This window comes from Aquila chrysaetos, chromosome 11 (genome assembly GCF_900496995.4).
Source record: "Aquila chrysaetos chrysaetos chromosome 11, bAquChr1.4, whole genome shotgun sequence".
NCBI lineage: Eukaryota > Metazoa > Chordata > Aves > Accipitriformes > Accipitridae > Aquila > Aquila chrysaetos.
This window is the reverse complement of record NC_044014.1, coordinates 36,521,257-36,540,968: the sequence shown is the minus strand read 5'-3', so window position 1 is coordinate 36,540,968 and position 19,712 is coordinate 36,521,257. Positions and strand designations below refer to the sequence as shown.

The window sequence follows — 19,712 nt, the reverse complement described above, 5'->3', positions numbered from 1 at the left end:
TCGCCTAATCCCAACAGCTGAACTGCTGCACGAACAAAGTGGCAACTTCCCCCCCAGCAAGAAAGTACAGCATGCTTTTAGTAATATATTTATGTTCTTCCAGGATGAAACAGATTTCCCTATAATAATATTCTTTGCCTTATAACTTGCTTTCTTGTCAGTGTTTCTTTTTATTAGGCAAGAGAGGGAATATCTTGCTCATATTTATGCCTCGAAGCCTACTGTGGTGCTCACTATTGCAGATCTCTCCGTATAGGGTTTTGAAGGCACTTTACACATCTCCTCAAGGCCAGATTCAGCCACTCTCCTGACCTAAGGCTTAGAGAGAAATTGTAGTTTGCATATCCAAATTATAAACAGGCTACACAGTGCTTCTCACTATATTCTTTCCACCCCGTGCTCAACATCGTGTTAGTTTGGGGTTAGCTGCATGCTGCGTGTGAACAGGCACGGTGACTGGAGTGGGTTAGGCTGGAAAATAAGTCAAGACTAAAAAAAAAAAAGGCCTAGGATGGAAAGAAAAATCACAGAGTAAAAATTAAGATATACTGTAGGCTGAAATTTTGAAAGATGAATCAAGAATTAATTACAAGCGGGCAGCAGGATGGAAACTGTCCGTGACAGTGACCTTATTTTCTTTGAAAAAGTCTAGATTCAACTGGTTGCAAAACACTAAATATCATCTCACAATCTGACTGCTATGGGACTCTACAGGAAAATAAATTGCAAAATTACACTCTATGAATACACCTAAGTATACACTAAAAAATGCACAGTCCTTAGAAAACCTCAGCTATTTAACAATTAAAGTTGCTTAATCAAATACTCAACTGTGCTAAAAACCTGTAATTCTATGTTTTGATCCTTGTACCGAAAACTGATATTCAATGCTCAACAACATGCACAACTAAGTTTTTTATAAGCAAAGGCATTGGGAAATATATTAAAATTTGTGTCTTTCTATAAAGCCCAGAAGTAAATATTATTTTTCAAAAATGTCTAGAAGGAAAAGGCTAAGAAGCAGTGAGGAGTGTAAACTGTTTCGTGCATAAAATCATTCCAATAAAAAGTAAATAGCAGAGGAAGGGTTATATAGCTAAAATATGCAAACCAAATGGAAAAACTCACTACTGTGGTTTCTTGAAAATATCAGATGAACCTAAACTCTCCAACCCCATACATGATCCTGCCCCACTCCTGAGTTTGGCTTTGTCCACAATATAACACCTACTTTTACATCTTATTCCTGCCTCCAACTGGAGCTCAAGCCTCCAGCTTGACAGCTCATATCCTGATTTGGCCTCTGACAATATTTGATGCGCTACAGACGGCATCTCGTCCTTCCAAACTTTGACAACATCCTTTCCGTTAACAGACAAGCCCTGACAATATGTGTCCACCTACAAAGGATATATTTAATTCCATGAGGAATTAAAAATCAAAGGAAAAATGAAAAAATAGCTCTGCAGTGGTCCAGCCCCATCTGACGGTATCATTAAAATTAAGCATCCTGCATATAATTTAAAAGGGCCAAATGTTTATAACCAGCATTTTGCTCAGCTCCACAGCAGTAATTTCATGGTGATGGCACCCATAATACCCATTCTTTCAAAAGGAAGGAGGCCAAAGGATTCCTGACAATTAAAAATAAAAATTAAGAGATTTCAAAGAGAGGATTGATCTTTCTAATAAAAAGCTTCATAATAGCTGGAACAAAAGGATAGCTATACAATTGGAAATTTCCACTAATATATATCTGAATTATCCATCCATCAGTGTATTGGAAGACAATTATGGCGGGTTTTTTCCTCACCATCTAATTAATTCACTAATGGTTTTGTTTACAAAACAAGCTAGAGGCTATAATAAATTTGATTGCACTTCATAATCTGTGGCCAGATTTCTCTTAAAAGACACACAAAAATGAAAAATGCTGTACTGTCCATTTTAAAAAGGTCTTGTATAGCCTCAGTAAAACATGGCTGAAACGAAGGCTTCGTTTTTATGTGTATGTCTTTATTAATCTCCATATTGTAAAGGGGTTTAGTTTTTAGTGGCCACAATCAAGCCAAAAGGACTTCAAGGAGGTCTGTCTAGTATATGGCACCACAAAACACTTTCTTTAATGTCTTGGATTATGAAATAAGAAGAATGTTATTAACTTTGCACCTATTAAAATCAAACCAGAAAGGGCCGGGAGCACTTTTGAGAAGAGCAAGGGAATTCAAACTGATTTTTACAAATTGAAGTGATGACTTGAAGTAAAAGGGACACCATTTAGTAGTGGCAAAGTGCTGCCCCTAGTTGTCCAGCTCTACCTGAACAAAGGAAGGTCCAGGTTGGACTAACGTGTCTGCTTTGGTCATTGCTCCAAAGAGGTAGGAGCCAGCTGGAGCCTGAGGAACAAGAAGGATCACAGGCCTAGAAAGCATGGATTAGATGTAAAGCTCAAAAGAAGCACATTTATTTTTTTAAAGAAAAGAGTTCTTTAGGTTCACATGGTAATGGTCTTGTCCTGGTTTTGGCTGGGATAGAGTTAATTTTCTTTCTAGTAGCTGGTATAGTGCTGTGTTTTGGATTTAGTATGAGAACAATGTTGATAACACCCTAATGTTTTCAGTTGTTGCTAAGTAGTGTTTAGACTAAGTCAAGGATTTTTCAGCTTCTCATGCCCAGCCAGCAAGAAGGCTGGAGTGGCACAAGAAGTTGGGAGGGGACACAGCCAGGACAGCTGACCCAAACTGGCCAAAGGGATATTCCATACCACGTGATGTCATGCCCAGTATACAAACTGGGGGGCATTGGCCTGGGGGGGATCGCTGCTCGGGAACTAACTGGGCAGTGGTTGGCGAGTGGTGAGTAATTGTGTTGTGCATCACTTGTTTTGTATATTCCAAATTTTTATTATTACTGCCATTTTATTATTGTTATTATTATCATCATTAGTTTCTTCCTTTCTGTTCTATTAAACTGTTCTTATCTCAACCCACGAGTTTTACCCTTTTTCCTTCCGATTCTCTCCCCTATCCCACTGCGTGGGAGGGGGAGTGAGTGAGCGTCTGTGTGGTGCTTAATTGCTGGCTGGGGTTAAACGACTACAAGTCTTCAAAATACATCCAACCCAACCTTAAGTGTTGTATGTATTTGTACTTCAAGCCTATTACAGGCTACAGCAGGGAGTTGTTAAATATTAGGAAAAACCTTCCTGGGAATCTCCTTCCCCAAAGACTTCAACAACAAATTAGGGAAAACTGGACAGAAGTGGTTAGGTATATTTGACTCTGCCTTGATGACGACCTCTTTAGGTCCCTTCCAGTCCAAGGTTTAATGACCTTATGGTTGAAATACATGCTCTAAGTGCCACCAACTTCTGCAAAACTGCTGAACGTTAGAAGATATGATTAAATGTTTTGTCAAGGCAGGGCTAAAAAATGAGACTGTCCTTAATCTGCCTATTGCCTGCTGCCTTCAGCATGTCCCAAGCCATATGTTACCTGTAGGAGTGCAGAAGGCACAGCTCCCTCCAAGCTTGCATACATGCAAGGACGGCGGGTAAGTCTATAGGTTTTCACTGGTGTATCTCTCCTGAGAAGTGAACAAAGATGTAGCTAAAACCAAGTCTCAATCAAGCTTGCGATGGGGTGTGGAGAAAATATATTATTTTTGCAATTTTATAACAAGAAGAGTGATTTAAAATCTCCTTCTCCCATTGCTGAGTGATTGTTGGAAGTGATAACAGCGTAAATCAATATAACAAAAAGGCATGTGTTGAAGCGTGGACCTGATTTTTAGTGCTCAGCCTGTAAAACCTGTGCTCAGCCATCACCTACATGAACTGATTTCACAGCAGCAATGACTCTAACCCCCTATGTTCAGATACTCCAATACATTTATTTCAGAGCTGTCTAAAATAATCTTGATTTAAATCCAAAACAACTGACCTGGGGCAGATGATTAGAAACACAGGACTTAAATTGAAAGGAAATTAAAGAACAAAGACAAGACCAATAAAGTTCAGGAGAGATGATTTATGAAGGCTGAGGACACCTGACCTACATCCCTGCTCTCTGCAAAGTGATGCTTCGTGGGACATGAACCTGAGATGACATTCCCTACTCCAACGTATTATTGAGGCAGCTGGATCCCAACACAGAAGAGGCTCAATTGGCACAGTACTGAGAAGCTGAGTTGCAAAAAATAGTGGATGCATCTGCTAATCTGTGCTATTAAAAAACAAGAAGTCACTCCTACTGTTTTCTTTCTGCCCTAAGGGCACTGACTGGGCAAGCCGTGTCCCAGAGCAGCTTGCATCTACTTGGCAGCCCTCCGAAATGCAGGAGGGTTGTCCTAGGAATGTGGCACCACCAGCCCTGGGCAGACTGTGGTCTCTCCAACCCGCCTGTTTGCTTTTCAAACACTGAGGATCACACAGGTCCTGCTGTAAGTGAACAAAAGTCTTTATTTGCTCTTGTTCCAGTGGCAGAGCTGATCCCTATCTAAAATAGCACAGCCATTACTCAGCTGGTTTCTCCCCTTGAGAGAAGCCTGGATAAAAGTTGATTACATAGTTCAGTTGGGGATGAAGAAGGAGAATAGCATCCGTAAGGACAAGGCATGTTGCAAGAGGCATCAAAAACCTGAGCAAACGATGTACAACACCAATGCAAATCTGTTGGAAATGTCTCTTGACATATAAAAAATAAAACTACCTAGAAAAGCAAGACAAAAAGATATTTCCACACGTAATCTCCATAGAATTGAAAATAATTTAAATTTTAGGCTGTCTCGCCTAAAAGCCAGGTACTTGTGTATGAATACATTGAAGGGCTGACCTCTCCAAACAGCCAGTGTTCACAGAGGTGTCTGGAAAACCAGCCTATATTGATACAAACCACATCTGGAAATTAAAACGCAGGCCAATGGCAGCGTTATTCCTTCTTGGCCAGCAAGACCCAAACTAAGCCCTAGACATTCCAGTTTCCAACCAGACACCACCAATTGCCCTCTTGAAGGGTACTGAGATGCCCTGGGGGGGCTTGCCCACAGTGGCCAAGTTTAAGCTATAAAAATCCCCTTCCTTGCAATGTACTTTGTTTGATCAATTTTACTCTTGGAAAGTGCAAAAATGTGAATGTTTTCCAGGAACAAATTCCAATGCTGCTATGAGCTACTGTAACACACTCAGGCAATGAAAGAGTCAATTCCTCTGACACATTTTGCATTAGTTAATTTTTTAGCCTTAAATTATAAAACATATTTTTCATGGAGAAGATAGAAGATCATGAAGCAAGATGTAGCAATTCTAGGCTCAGTTTTGACAAAAAGTGTATTTTCTTGTTTTAATAACAAAAATAATAAAATCTGGAGTGTTAAGCTAAACTTTTAGATATCTTTTATCCTTCTATGTGTAATTCAGCATTATTTAAAAACTACAGAAAATGACCTTAACCAGCATTTCCCTGCTTAGGAGAGCAGGGGCAGTGTGTTAAACCCACTGCTGAAGAAAACCCCTACAAGGTGATGGAAACATTCCTCCCATTTGTGGCTGTGTAGGTGGCACCAAGGCTTCTTGAAGGCTTCTGAGATTTGGACACCTCCTAAGAATTAAATATCTCTACCTGACTGTGATCTGATATGTTGAAGGGACAGAACATGTCCACTCCTGCTCTTCCTCACACCTGGCCAAGTGTCATGCTTCACTAAGATTTCAAGACATCGGTATCTTAAAGCTTCCAAATTAACTCTGTAAGCAGCTAGAGGTAGAGGACTGGCCCACGGCCATCAATAACAGTCTGATTTCCTTCCATATCTGTGTGGTTAATACACAAGCAATACCTCATGAAGACAAAGTCATGCACCTTCCCAGGAACATCTTGAGGTTTTCAAACATCTTGAAAGCATGTGTCAAAAAAGCCTTAACAATGAAAAAAAACCTCATAAGCTCATTCACAAGATTCAAGACAAGCCCCAAACTGGTGGGTCCCTCACTACAGGTCACCTCCGGCAGAGAAGCAAGTGGTGATGTTAATTTAGGAGACAAATTTCCTGAGCTTTATGCTGTTGTCAACTGAGGGTGAAGGGCCTTCAAAAGGGAGGTTGAGTGTGACGCAAATTCAACTCCTGCTCTAAAGCATCCTCAGCAGCAGATGACTATAGAAGGAGTGGGAAAAGGAGAGCCTTCCCAGGCTACGGCTGAGCTCCTGTGACTCTCTTCCAAAACAACAGTTGCTAATATCAAACAAACAAGTAAATAAATAATGAATCCAAACCCCACGAACAGACCACTGTTCTCATGGACATGCTCTCCTCTGCATGATTTTACACACATCCAAACAGGAAAAGTCAGAAATAAATCACATGGAAGAGCGAGTTGCACTTTTAACCCAGATTTTACCTGTTACGTCACAACTAATCACCAAAACACTTCATTTTGCTGGTTTTCCAATTCCCAGCACTATGGGTGCGTTTAGCTCCCACAGGGTTACAGAGTGGGGATTTCCCCAAAGTTCGTGATGGCAGCAGTAACTCTGTTCCTTTTTCTGCCCATAACTTACAGGAGTTCCTAACATACTGTACTGGTGTCCAGTATCAGAAGCTCCTCAGTGGTCAGCACTGTGACGTAAACTAAACTCCCTCTTTTTGTTATCATGTAAATACAAAAATTTATATTATAAACGAGTCATGCAACGGCTGCCGTTTCAGTCTCCTCCTGCTCAGGCTTTAATAAAGACTGCAGAGCTCTAAATCCAAGCAGAGCAAAAAGCAAGCTCAGATTTTGTCCTTTCTCTAAAATTCTGCAAAAAATAAGTAGTTTTCTGTGAAGTGTTGTCATAGTTCAGACATTGAATGTACAGCTTTCATGATAACCAAGTAGCACTATCTCTAGACCTATATTAGAAACTGCTTAGAGAAGACATCATACTGTTAGTCCAGTTTTGGTTAAGTAAGATTTTAGATTGCTCTTTCAATCTTAGCACTCAACAGCCACACAATTCTTCAGCTTGTTTTTAAAAGGCGATCAATGCCATAAACATAGGACCACTTGGAGAGAGAAGATGTGTGCTCCTCTCTCAACCTAGTACATAAATTCTTCTTGGTTACTGCAAAGCATTCATTCCTACCTTTTTATTTACCAGGAAATGTAATTCAGCTTTCTTCAACCATTAGAAAGTATGTAATCCCACCACATAATTTTCTTCCAGTTATTTGGGTGTAATAACAAAGAAAAATTAAAAGACTTGTAACACAGTACTTATTCTAGGATATCACGCAAACTTCAAAGAAGAAAAGGTTACCTACCAGCTCAACACGTCCAAACCCTCCGACTCCAAGGGTGTCAATGATGTTGAAATCAGACAGTTTCAGGTTGGCGAAGAAGGCAGCTTCGGCTTCATATCTGGATTTTTTTATGCGAAAAAATGGAAATTTCTTAGAGGTGCAAACATGAGTACTGCGCAATACCATACCCGAATGGCATGAGCGTGGAACAGCCTTTACCTGCTTAATTTCCATCTTATCTCTTACAGTTTGCTTTTATTCACATTCATCGTTTTGCTGGTCCCAATTATAGCATCGCTCCGATGTGCACAGTTTTCCAAGTGACAAAAGCAAACGTACCTACTGCATGCCTACCATACAGATGTCTGGTACTGCAATTCAGCTCCAGCTACCCAGCAAATGCTACATTTTGACATTTTCTATTGATCTTCTTGTGGGTGGGTTTTTTTTAGTGTCTTTAAGTATTTTTGGAAGATAAAGTCTCTCATAGGAGTTTCTCTTATCCACAGGCTGGCAGTAGTTTCTATAAATGTTTATTGAAAGTGGCAAGATCATTAAGGTCCCTGGAGAGAAATCACAGCCAGGTTTTATGAAATCAGATCCGATAAGCTGCGGGCTGGTGTGCAAATGCCTGAAATGAATGACTTCAGTCACATATCAACATTCCTATAAGAATATCTTCACTTCTTTTCCTCCTATAAACTCACTTGGAGTAGACGTCCCAACCCAGGAGGTCCCAAAATCCAGATGCTCTCTCTTAAGCCCATGTCCAACTGGCTCGCAACACAAGTTCACCAAGCCCTTGACTAAGGAAGCATGCAAATTGAACACATGCAAGCCTGCCAAAATAAGCTTCCCATGACTATCCTCATGAATATGATTCCTCTAAAATAGCTCCTTGTCAAGGTTTATGGTATTTTTAGAAAGGCTCGGAGGGGAAATGGATGAACAGGATCCACCCACTCAATATAGTTTGACATTCAGCTGCCGGAGAAGTCCCCGTGCGTGTACAACCTTTGGCTGCTGGTGACACAGACTTGTATGGGAAAAGAGCATTGACGGGATTATGGAGAGAGGCATGGAGGGTGTAAAAGGGGAGTTGGCTTGGTCTTCAGTGCTTAATTTTAGCCATAATATCTTGCAATTAACAGACCATAGTCTGCTATTTCACCTGGATGCTTCATTTCTGCATAATAACAATAGCGTAATGATAAAACATCACAGTGTTAGCCATGATCATATATATGTATCCACCTGTCTATCTTTTTAATGTACCTTGTCCGTCACGCCTGCCTCTAATTCAATAATGGGATGGAATTGATTTACTGACTTATTCCCTTCAAACCACCTTCTTCAGTCTATTTAAAACTGCAATGACATTAGGGGAGAAAAATAAAAAGAGGTGTCAAGAAAGGTGAAAGGTCACATCATCAAGCCCCAAATACAATGCAATAAAGTGCAATTTTATCTCGGGGGTGCCGCTGACAAATTACTTAAGCTCTGCTTTGTTATTTATACTGTCACCAGATCCTCTCAGTGACCTTGCTCCTGTGACCACAGCAGCCTGATGCATCCGATTTTGGAAACCAATCAGTACCGAGCCTGCTTTGAACTTGGGATAACCTTGTGTGACACAGCTGCTTATCGATTGCTTTAGACTCATCATGAGGTGCATACTAAAGCTGTCAGTAAAAAACCTTTGCTAAAAGAAAGACATATTTATACATTCCCTTCTATATCACAGCATCACCTTAGAGGTGACAGAGCAATGAGATGGGGCTAATTTTCACGTAAATGTATAGACCAGTTAAATACCCTTAATGATTTATAATTGCTAGGAAGTTGAAATCCCAGCATGGAAAATTTCCCTTCAACAGTCAAACAACAGATGCAAAACTTCAGGTCAAGAGGCCCTGCGTTACCTTTGCCCAAGGCTTGGGAGTGGAAGGAAGGCATCTTGTGCTCCCAGGGAGGCAGGGGACCACCTACCACATCTTGTCCCCTGGGCAACTGGTGAGGATTTCTCAATGCTGAGCAAGCAGGGGATGAAAGATTCCAAACAGCAGTGTGTCAGAAGGGTTAGGGTCTCCAAAAACATATGGAACATAGAGGGGAAATGTTTTTTTCCCTATAATACCTCTTATCCTGAAAGCCAGCCAATTCCTACAAAAAAGATGTATAGTTCACATCATGCAATGTGAGAGGACAAAAACTAGGTTAATACATGGCACGGTGCTGGCAAGGCAAGCAGGATGCTAGTCCCAGTCCCTGCAAATTCCACCAATTCTTCCAAAAATCCCCTGGTTTCATGGGAGATGGGATCTTCCGCTCCAGTCCCAATTTCTTCATCATTTTGTGTGTTGAGTCGCAGAAGCCGAAAGCTCTGCTGATAGCTTTTAAAGTAAAAAAATGTGTTCATTTATTATTTTGCTTAAAAAATGTGCTTGCAGCATTATTGAGATTGCTTTTTGAAATCTCTTGGCTAATTCTCTTTGACAGACTGCTTATGTGTAGTTAGTACATACAAGTGCAATGAAGCATATAAAACAAATTGGATGCAGTTTTCTAGATACTGTGCAACAGGCATCCAAAACCCCAAAGAAATTCCAAAAATATACAGCAAAACCAAAACACGTGTAGAATCAATCAAGCAATCCCTTCACATGCTTAGTAACAAGAGTCATATCTGAATTCTGTTTTATTCCCAGCCACGAAGGTCAAAGTCCACTTTCAAGTCAAAGTCCTATAAACTAACAGGAGTTACACACTTCAGCCCTGCAAAACTTAAGAATAAATCTCTTCAGTCACTTAAATAAAAATATCAAAATGCACATATTCCCAAGCCATCTCCTAAATCAGAAATCAGGGTATAATTCTCATCCTGAAATTTAGAATATGAATTCAGCTTCTGTCCTCCAACTTCCTCAATTTCAGTGTGCCACTCCGTAAACAGAAACTCCCAAGGTTTTGCAGTGTGTGCTCCTCGCTTGACAAAATTATAGTGAAAAACATATGTGACATCTTATTTTATCACCTCCAAAAGAAAAGGGACCTTTTCAAGGCCTTGTGAAGGCAGTGCAAAGAAACACAGAAGTTTAAAATTTAATGTTGGTGTGTCTGTAGGAAAATGTTCTATTCTGGACCAGGTTGAAGAAATCTGCTACGCTCAAGATACTGGGGAGGATGCTTGGAATATTCCCTGGGAATATAACAGAGCTGGGATGAATGGCAGAGACAGTTTGACCACACTTGCGCAATATAATGTGGAAATAAGTCGGCACTCTGTGGGAAAAATACACGTGCCAGGTCAGGGTGTGTTTCTTCTGGGTACCACTTTGCAGATGCCACAGCCTCTTCCCATCCGGTACGTAGCAGTCTAATGAGAAAGGCAGTTATATTCTAAATACAAAGCCGTATGCTGGTGCTTTGAGACTTTTCAAACAAGAAAATGATTTTTTGACCTCTGGAGGAGTTGGTGGATTAAGTTCCTAAATTAACAGAGAAGAGGTGTATTGGGAAGACAACTCAGGCAAGCTTGGAGGCATGAATGCTGATCAGCATCACACCCATGTTCCGTGACATTCTGGAGCTACGTAGATGCAAGGCTCAAACTTTCTATGCTGAGATTTCTGGGTTTTTCTGACTCTAGTTGAATTAGACATAATTAAGAAAGAGCCCTTCTCTGGATACTTTGGTAATTGTGCTTCTTGCCCCAGCTTTCACAGGCCAAAATGCCCAGAAAATCATAGCTCGAAGTGCACAAAAACAAAAGATACAGAGAACGTGTGGTCCAAATAGGGACAAACAACAAAAAGTCTGTTCTTTATTAAAGAGCTTTTAAAATTAAGGCTGCGATTTTCATAAGAGCTTGAGGGAGGCCAGGTATCAACTCCCAATGCACTATTAATGGGACTTTTTTGCTTATTGAAACTGGGTTTTGTCACCTACCCTACCAAACCAAGCTTATAGTCCACTCCTGTAGCTAACAGGAGAGGTAGCTTCTTCATAGGGGATATCAGAAAACAGCACAGAAGAGGAGATCTTCAGATCTAGGTTAAACAAACACGAGCATCCTGCAGAATCTCTCAAGCTCTTCTCCAAGGTTTCTTGCAAATCTGAATGACAGAGGTAGCTACTGAAATCTCAGTCAAATGACTGGCTTTCTATAATGATCTTGCCCTAAGGAGTATCAGTGTCCTCCTACAGAAGAGTTGGGCCTTGGGACCACCACTTCTTTCTCTCCCTCCACATAAAATACATACTCCTAAGGAGCTGCTAATTAAAATGCTTTGATTCAGCCTCCTCTTCGGCATGGACAGACATCACATGCAAGAAACCAGTGTAATCAAGGAGATCAGGAGTAAATACCATCGTCCACATGTCCCGTTACTTTGAAACAGCAGCACAGGAGCCACAGCCCAAGCATTTGGGCAATGCCTGTTACGCAGAACAGGAGAGGAAAACATGTGGCTTCTTATACTGCTGGAGGTTTCCAACCATTTAAATGAGTGATTGCCTCCTAGGACGATGAGTACTCTGAAACATATTTCAAGCTTTTCCTCCCAAAACTATGAATAAAAAAAAAAAAAAATCATCTTTCCTAGGCAGCTAAAAAGGATAAATGAGAAAATGCGAGGGGCAAAGGTTTGCAATTACCCAACTGCTCAGCTTTACTAAACTAGCTCACAATTCCTATCACATGAGCTAAATGTGTTGGGAAACATTAGACATCTGTTACCAAACTGTCATCGTGATAGAAAACTTGGCTTCTTTCCACCTGCATGCTGCCAACTAGATGTAAATTGCAACCAAATGGGAACCAACCACCAATTCCCTGATAAGAGCGAACATAACCATTTTGGGTGGATAAAACTAGAATTTTGGAGCCTTCCTCAGTGACAGACACCTGCTTGTTTAACAGCTATTTTGTCAGCCTTATATTCAGTTTTGTCAGTTGGCCTGATCACTGTATCACCCATCATTGAGGCAATGTGCTTCTGCAGATAGAAATATTGAATCTCTGCGAAGACTAGAATAACTTCGAGTTGCAATACTTGGATGGTGATGATCAGACCCAGACTGCAAGAAGACACACATGAAATGAGCCTAAGAGCCACAGGTGGGGTTGGGGAAAAATATATCACAAAAGGAAACTGTATTTCTGTATCCACTAAAGAAGAGAGTCCACCTCCTTATGGTTCTTAAGATATAGCTAGATTCTTAAGATATAGCTAATTTCTTTTTAGCATGCTGCTTCAACTGATGCGGCACTTTAAAAAAATGAGTTTGTGATAAATGCAAGCAAAAATTCCCCCAAATCTTCAATTTTGTGACTATTTTTGATATACAGCTGACACACATATTTTAGCCCTTGTGAAATAACCCACCTGGGTCTAGTCTACTCATGGCACCTGGCTGCTGTTCACCTTCTTGGTACCCTGAAGTTACAGCAGGCTTTCTGCATTAGATTCATGCTATTGAGTCAAGACAGATGCAATTCCAAACGTGAATGAAAAGTGGCAGAGGACATGGATTAAATTCATGTAAGGAGGAGGCTTTGCTATCTGAAAGCGATGTAAGGAAGAGCAGATGCAGCAAATGATGGTAGGGCTCCCATGCCTTCCCTTCCGTGCCGGCCAGCCCTCTTCCCCACCTGCTCAAATGACTCCGAAAAGTTCAGGTTCACGTATTTCTGAGTGATTTTGGACAAGGGGAAATCTATGAATGGTTTCATTCATAGATAATAATTCATAATAATAATAATTAATAATTCATAATTAATAATAATTATTAATAATAATTCATAATAATTCATAGCGAAATAAAAGCACCTCATGTCCACATGAGATCCTTACCTTCAACTATGCCCTGTTTGAGTGGGGCTCAGAAGATTTAGCTACATTCAGGCAACAGACAGAAGCATGGCACAGCGAGAGTGTATTTTACACAACCAGCAAGATCCAGAGCCTGGGAATGCCTGAAAGCAAATTCTTGAGAGGCATTGAGAGCAAATCTGTATTTCTTTACGATGCGTTGCCACTCATCCTCTCAGAGGTCCCACCCCGCGTGCAAAACCCTTCTTATCTAGCATTCCCTCCAGGTATCAATCCATTTGGGTCAGCACACTCTGGGGGGCACATGTCCTTTGACAAACCATTGCAGCAAAAAAAATAACCAAGGGTATGAGCCCAAAACCCTGTTGGGGAAAACTGTTACACGATCATCAGGCTTCTCTAAGAGTCTGATCCTGCAAGGTGAAGAGCACTCTCAGGACTCCATGGACTTGTATTGGCTGAAAGGGAGATGCTCGCCCCAAAATTACACTCAGGCAGAGCAGGCAGTGATAGCAGAGAATAACTATTTCCTAAATACCATCCCTCTGTATGGGAAACGCCTATGCTTTCTGTTTCTTCCTCCAGTTACCAGATGTCTGTCTCTCTCATGACACACAAATGCACCTTTTAACTTCCACATGTCTCTTTCAGATAAACACAGGTATTGACAGTGAGCTGCTGGATAAAAGAACCTGCACAAGACAACTGTGGTATCTCCCATTGGCAGTAAGGTCGCTGCTGCCCACCTGGCTGTGAGTTGTATTAACCAGGGAGCACTGACATGCCATTGCCCTAAATCCAAATGGGGTTTCTGCCCTTTCAGAGAGACAACAGACTATTGGCGTGTTAGTATGCCTATAAATAATTTCTCCCTGGTATTTGCTATCCTAATGCTAACCCACTCCTGGAAGGGATGGGTGCTATGGTGTTACCCACAGATCTTGACTTGTTAGATAGGATTTACTTGTGCACAAGGATTTGCTGCCCTGCACCAAGGAAGACTGAGGAGGAGAACATCAAACTCATCTTCTACTCTTCCATTTTTTCTAATTGCAAACAACACTGAAAAAGTAAAAGGTGTATATTGATCTATCTACATGTATCTGTAGATAGATAGATATAGGGAGAAAGTATGATAACTGATAACCCAGCTTTTCCTTATTTCAGGTCTCCTTCTTCCAGACAGTTCTTCTGAGGTCAGCAGTGCAGTGGCTTTAACTCCTGATTTAGCTGCTACCACTTCCTTCTACATCTTACACCTTCAACTGAAAATCCAAATCAAGAGAGATTTCATTTGTTTTTTTAAAACCAATGTGCTAGTGGCAACGATGCAATTGAAAGCTACAGCTGCACGGACCATTGCATCGAAAAGAAAGGCTGCCTTTCTTTTCAGGTTCATGTTGTTGGGGCTGGGAATTTCTCCTGAATCCACCAGCACTTGAACTCACAGTGTACTTGCCTTTAACGACTTTCACATCAGGAGAAATTGCATACCTCCTGGTTTAGATTTTCTTACAGAAAGTGAACAATTGAGTGGCAGCTAAAACAGACATTAAAGCTATGGCATCTCTAACTTCCTCTGGAAAGGGAAGGAGATCTGAAATTAAAAACATAAAGTTAAAAAACTAACAGAAATTATTCCCCGCCCCCTATTTTAAAAGCATATTACTTTTCAATTAGAACTCAGCAAAGTGAACATGATATTATGCTGTTATAATAAGCTGTGCTCCTCGTAAGTTGTTTCAGTAGTTAAGCAAACAGAAGATTTGTTTGGATTATGGGGCTTTGAAGACTTGCTATTGCATGGAGACCAATTTCACTGAGAAATGTAATTGAAGGCACTCAAACACAGTCAGTTAAAACAGCTCAGAAAGACCTTCTCATCATCCAGGCTCTTTAAAAAGTCTTAACTTCGAAGCTAATATTGTTGAACTCCTAAATATGCCAAGAGATTGGTAATACCTTATTAAACAACTTATGCTTATTGGGTTCAGTACATCCCATCTAGCAACGGTATGAGCACTGCAGTGGGACCTTATCTGAACACAGCATGTGCAGGGAGCAACTTTATTAGGAAAAAAACCCCTAAAATCCAAATTTCATCTTTTTTTCAGATGTTTGCTGTGGGATCGCCTCCTCTTGTAACACAGGGAAATGCATCACTCCCTTTAAAATGCACGACTGCTCCCATGTATCTAAGCTCACAATCAAACTGCTCAGCAAAAACAACCCTCCATTCTCCAATTCAAGCAGATAGAAAGGTGTTGTGTAAGCGTGAGTGTACTTTGACTGCCTGCACCCCACTATTACACAGCCACACAATGCTCATGTGCCAGAAACAAGCCAAAATTTTGGTGGAAGAACCAAACAAACTGGAATATAAAATGCCAGCTGACCGGGGGGTGATAATGCCACACCAGTATGAAGCAGAGTGCTTTCAACAGAGCACAAGGTTATCAGGAAGGTTTTTAGGGAATAGGGTCCCTGGTTTTCACTGAAAGTCAAAGGGAGGTCATCACTGAAATGCGCGTTTTATTTTCTAGATGCATGTGTTTCTCCTTCAACTTCTAATGAAACAGCCTGATGCTTCCAACAGGACACTCTCAGGGTCCTACTTTGGGAAGTCCAGGTTTCAGCTTTAGTTAGAATAACATTTGCACTTTTGTAATACGCCTAATGCTGAGAACATCCTGAAATAGTTCAAACGATACTCTGCAGAATAGACTTACAAAAACAAGACTTTAATCAATTTTAATTAAAAGGGGTAGAGGGAGGATGTGGAGTATTCCTTCCTCTTGGTGGTGTTTCCTGTTCTGTACAGTATTAAAAGATATTGCTCAAGAAGGGGGTTTGTTTCTCCCCCACCCCCTTTTTTTTCTTTTTTTGGTCTTCTTTTTAACTCTGGATGTTGCTAGCTAGAGACCAAAGAGACTACCTCGTAGCCATTGTATTGCATCTCTATTATCTTGGCTCAGCAGTAAGGGATTGAACCCAAAATAGTTGCTGATAGCACTATTGTGTATGGTATGCTGGGTTAACTGGGGTGGGAAACTCATTGGTGACAGTGGAAAAATAAAACACGAATAACTTTTTCTGACTCCACGACAGGCAGCAAGAGTATAACCTGAAATTCCATGCTGAACAAAATTCTAAGGAAAAGTAAATGATTTTTTCATGCCACCTCAAACGCTGTACTCGGACCTTGACATCTTAATTTCATTTCAATGAAAATAACATCAAATATAAAATGAAAGATAATTTTAAAATGTTATTTATCAACATATTTTTTTCCAAAATTTCACGTTTTTCCAAACATGAAATAAATTCATGTTCTCTGTAAAGCACTTCCTTGACAATTCAATGTTTTCATTAGAAAAATCCCCACCAGTTTTCCTTGGGCAATGGTATTGTCATAGTTGCTGGGTCGAAGAAATACTGGTTTACTATCCTCCCTCCACACATACCCCAGTATCATCATGTTTCAATGCCAGCAGGTATGTGGTACTGGGTTTTTTGAGTTATACTGTGAGTTTTTAAAGGATGTTCAGCTGAAATATTACACCAACTAGATAAAAAGTAGCTATTATATGCTTTAGCTCACTATAGTCCACTGAGAGTTTCATGTCCTGGCCACCCCATCCCTACTTCCAGGAAAGCTTGGGGTTTTCTTGGGCTTTGGTTGGTTGGTTGGTTTGGTTTGGTGGGTTTGGTGTTTTTTTTTTTTTTTTGCCTTTTTTTCCCTACAGCTGTGCTTATTACAACAGAAGTGTGGGGTAAGCATCAAATTGCAAAGAAACATTTATCACACTGCCTGGCTGATGGGAATAAACTGAGAGCGCAATGCACTTCAGATGGCTTTTTTATCTTTGCTATGCCATCACCCCGCAGTATTATGCCTTAATGGCCTTCTTGGCACATTTCTCTCTGCACATGCTAATGCTAATATGAATAAGTAACCTTTCAGAATAAAATATTAGATTTATGTTGCTGGGTTGCAGCACAACATCTAACATCCCACTGCAGGGTGACACTGCTGGAGTCAAATGCAGTTTGGATTTGCCAGGGACTTTTTGCCTATAGCATATTAATTCCTATATAACTCTTCCTAAACCATGGGTCACTACTGAGATAAAATCTGGGTTTAAATCCCCATGTTCACCAGCTGAATCAGCTATAGTTTGGGTATACTCGGCAACAGCAAATTCTGTTGTAGCACTCACACCCTAACTTCTAAAGTAATACGAAATCAGTGAAGAATAAACCTCCCATGGTGATGCTAACTGCCCTTGAATAATTTAGAAGGAAAAAAAAGTATTATGGTAAGGAAGGAGACAATTGACTAACTTCCCTCTATTCTTGTCATTAGCTCTGAATTTAACGGTTTGGATCTGTAGCCAAGAAAATATATTTGGAAGGTAAGGCATCAAGGGTTTTTCCTTTCACCTTTCTCAAGTGACTTCAGAGGAAACACCTACAGATCCCTTATTTCTTCCTTTGGAAAACACCAAGGAAACCCCATGCTTATGACAAGTACTCAGGAAAAAAGCATTTCACATTAAAACTCCAAATGACTCTGTAAGGTCAATAAATCCCAGCTACCAAACTTGGTTCAAAGGTGCCACTACGTACCACAGAAGAACACCAAAGTTATTTTAAGGCAGCTTGTTGGGAGTCACTGGGGAAGAGCCATGGCCATGTTGCAACCTTGGAAAGTGAGATGTGATCTCAAGGAAAATTCAGTCTAATTACAGCTTGAAATTGGTCAAATCACAGTTAGTTCTGCTCGTTGCTCTTCTACTTTACAAAAGCTCACAATCTAATTGCAAACTGCTAATTAGATCCCATGAAGCCCAAATCGGCTCATCTAAGCACGTAAACACTAAATGGCCCTTTTGCCTCCAGCCTTAATGCAGGACTGTGTTGCTTGCATAAGTAAAGGCTCACCACAGCAACAGCAGTGCTCAGATTGAAAAGACTTGGTTGCAGTTTTCTTCTCTTAAGATTTTTTTAAAGAACGTGGAGAACAGATCACTATATCACTGATGTTAGACATACTTATTTGTCCAACTCACAATGTTCGCTACTTATTGCACATTTGTTCAAGCCCCACGGGTTTCAGACAACAGTGTGCCGCTATGTTTTGCCCTCGTTTCTTTTTTCAAGTGGCCCTAATCCTCTAGGAAAAAATCACTTGCTAGATGGTTTCCAGCTTGATGGATGCTAAAGAAGTAGAGGTCTACCTCAAGTGAACTTGTGTCCCTTCTCTAAGGTCTGCCCAGAGACATTTCTGCAATGTTTCCTGCAGCCTCTTCCAAATTCTCAAGTAGACCCATGTGTGATAGGATCTGGAGATGTTGCTGTAGCAGATGGGTGAATGATGTTCTCTTAATCCAGTGGCTCCCCAAAGAATGCCCACAGATCAGCAGCAAGAACTACTAATTGCACTGGGTTGCCGGACTAAACCTTCCAAAGAGTTACTGCAAAACCCTCAAGCTTTTATTCCTTTGGCCAACATCGGAGTGCTCCAGCCATGCTGGCACTGCTGGTGGAAGTTGCTGCATCTGGCACGTTTCATCCCAATTTACTTTGAAAAAAAAGGTGACATATAAGGGGAAAGCAGGGAGGAGGGGAATATTACATAAAATCCTACCGAAAAATTGGAAGCAGGCAGGAAGCAGATTTTTCCTTACAAAGCAAGTACGTGTGCACACAAAGCAAGGTTTTTCGCTCCGCTTGTTTATTCTGGCAGACAGATGAAACTGTGGGAAGAGATCAGTGAAACTGGGTTCCACATAACCAACCCCATCCCGGTATCACCCTGTGTCAAACCCGCTTTTAATTTGACTTATCTGCTAAGATTTTGCTTTCTTTAATGAGTATTGCTTTCAAAAGCAAAATCAGTGTCTTGGGCCATGCAGGTCCTTTTGGCTCCATGTGGGAGAGACTCGGCAGAAGCAGAAAGTTTCCCCTGGAGCTTAACAACTCTACACAAATAATGAAGGCCAGTATCTGGCAAAAGTAAAGAAAAAGCATCAAAATGGAGGGCCAATTTAAAGAAAATCTGGAGAAATAGAAAAAACCAAAGCAACCGTGCATGCACCACCCCACAAACAACTAAGAAAGGTCTAAGAAAGAAGAACAGGAGAACTAGGTCTAGCTCTCAATAAGGCTATGGCATGACAAATGTATAGGAGGCGTGAAATGACCATTGCTGGGATGACATAATAGCAGCCACAGAAGACACTGGAAACATGAAGGCTACACCAAGTAGCCTGTCCTAAGGAAAGTGTGATTTGTTGTGTTAAATCAGGTTAACAAATCAAATTATCAAGTCATGCAGATCATCTGTAGATAGAAATTCCAGTCTAAACAGGGAATGAAAATATTAGGATGAGATTACTGACCGCTCATCAGTTGGGCAAGAGTGGCTGTGATCTCCTGAAGGAGGTCCAACCAGACCCCAGCAATAACAAGACACCCAGCATGAGTGCAAAACAAACTCTAGATATACTATCTGTCAAGCCTAAATTTTTAGGCACAATTAATGATTATTTTAGGAGATGGCTAATCAGGTGGCCCAAGAACAAAGAAAACTTGTGA

The 19,712-nt window shown here is 40.7% G+C and overlaps 1 protein-coding gene across 7 annotated transcripts in view; it reads right to left on the bottom strand.

Moving 5' to 3' along the window:
- The window catches only part of PRKG1 (protein kinase cGMP-dependent 1), a 532,766-nt gene that overhangs the window by 27,086 nt on the left and 485,968 nt on the right, over window positions 1–19,712 (bottom strand). For 4 of the 7 annotated variants that reach the window (XM_030030117.1, XM_030030116.2, XM_041127346.1 and 1 more), the window contains one exon: window positions 7,300–7,396. In XM_030030117.1, the coding sequence (XP_029885977.1) occupies window positions 7,300–7,396 (97 nt within the window). Of the gene's footprint in view, window positions 1–7,299; window positions 7,397–7,497; window positions 8,613–13,133; window positions 14,079–19,712 lie in introns of those variants that run through there. The other 3 variants (XM_041127350.1, XM_041127347.1, XM_041127348.1) reach the window with 3 other exon arrangements.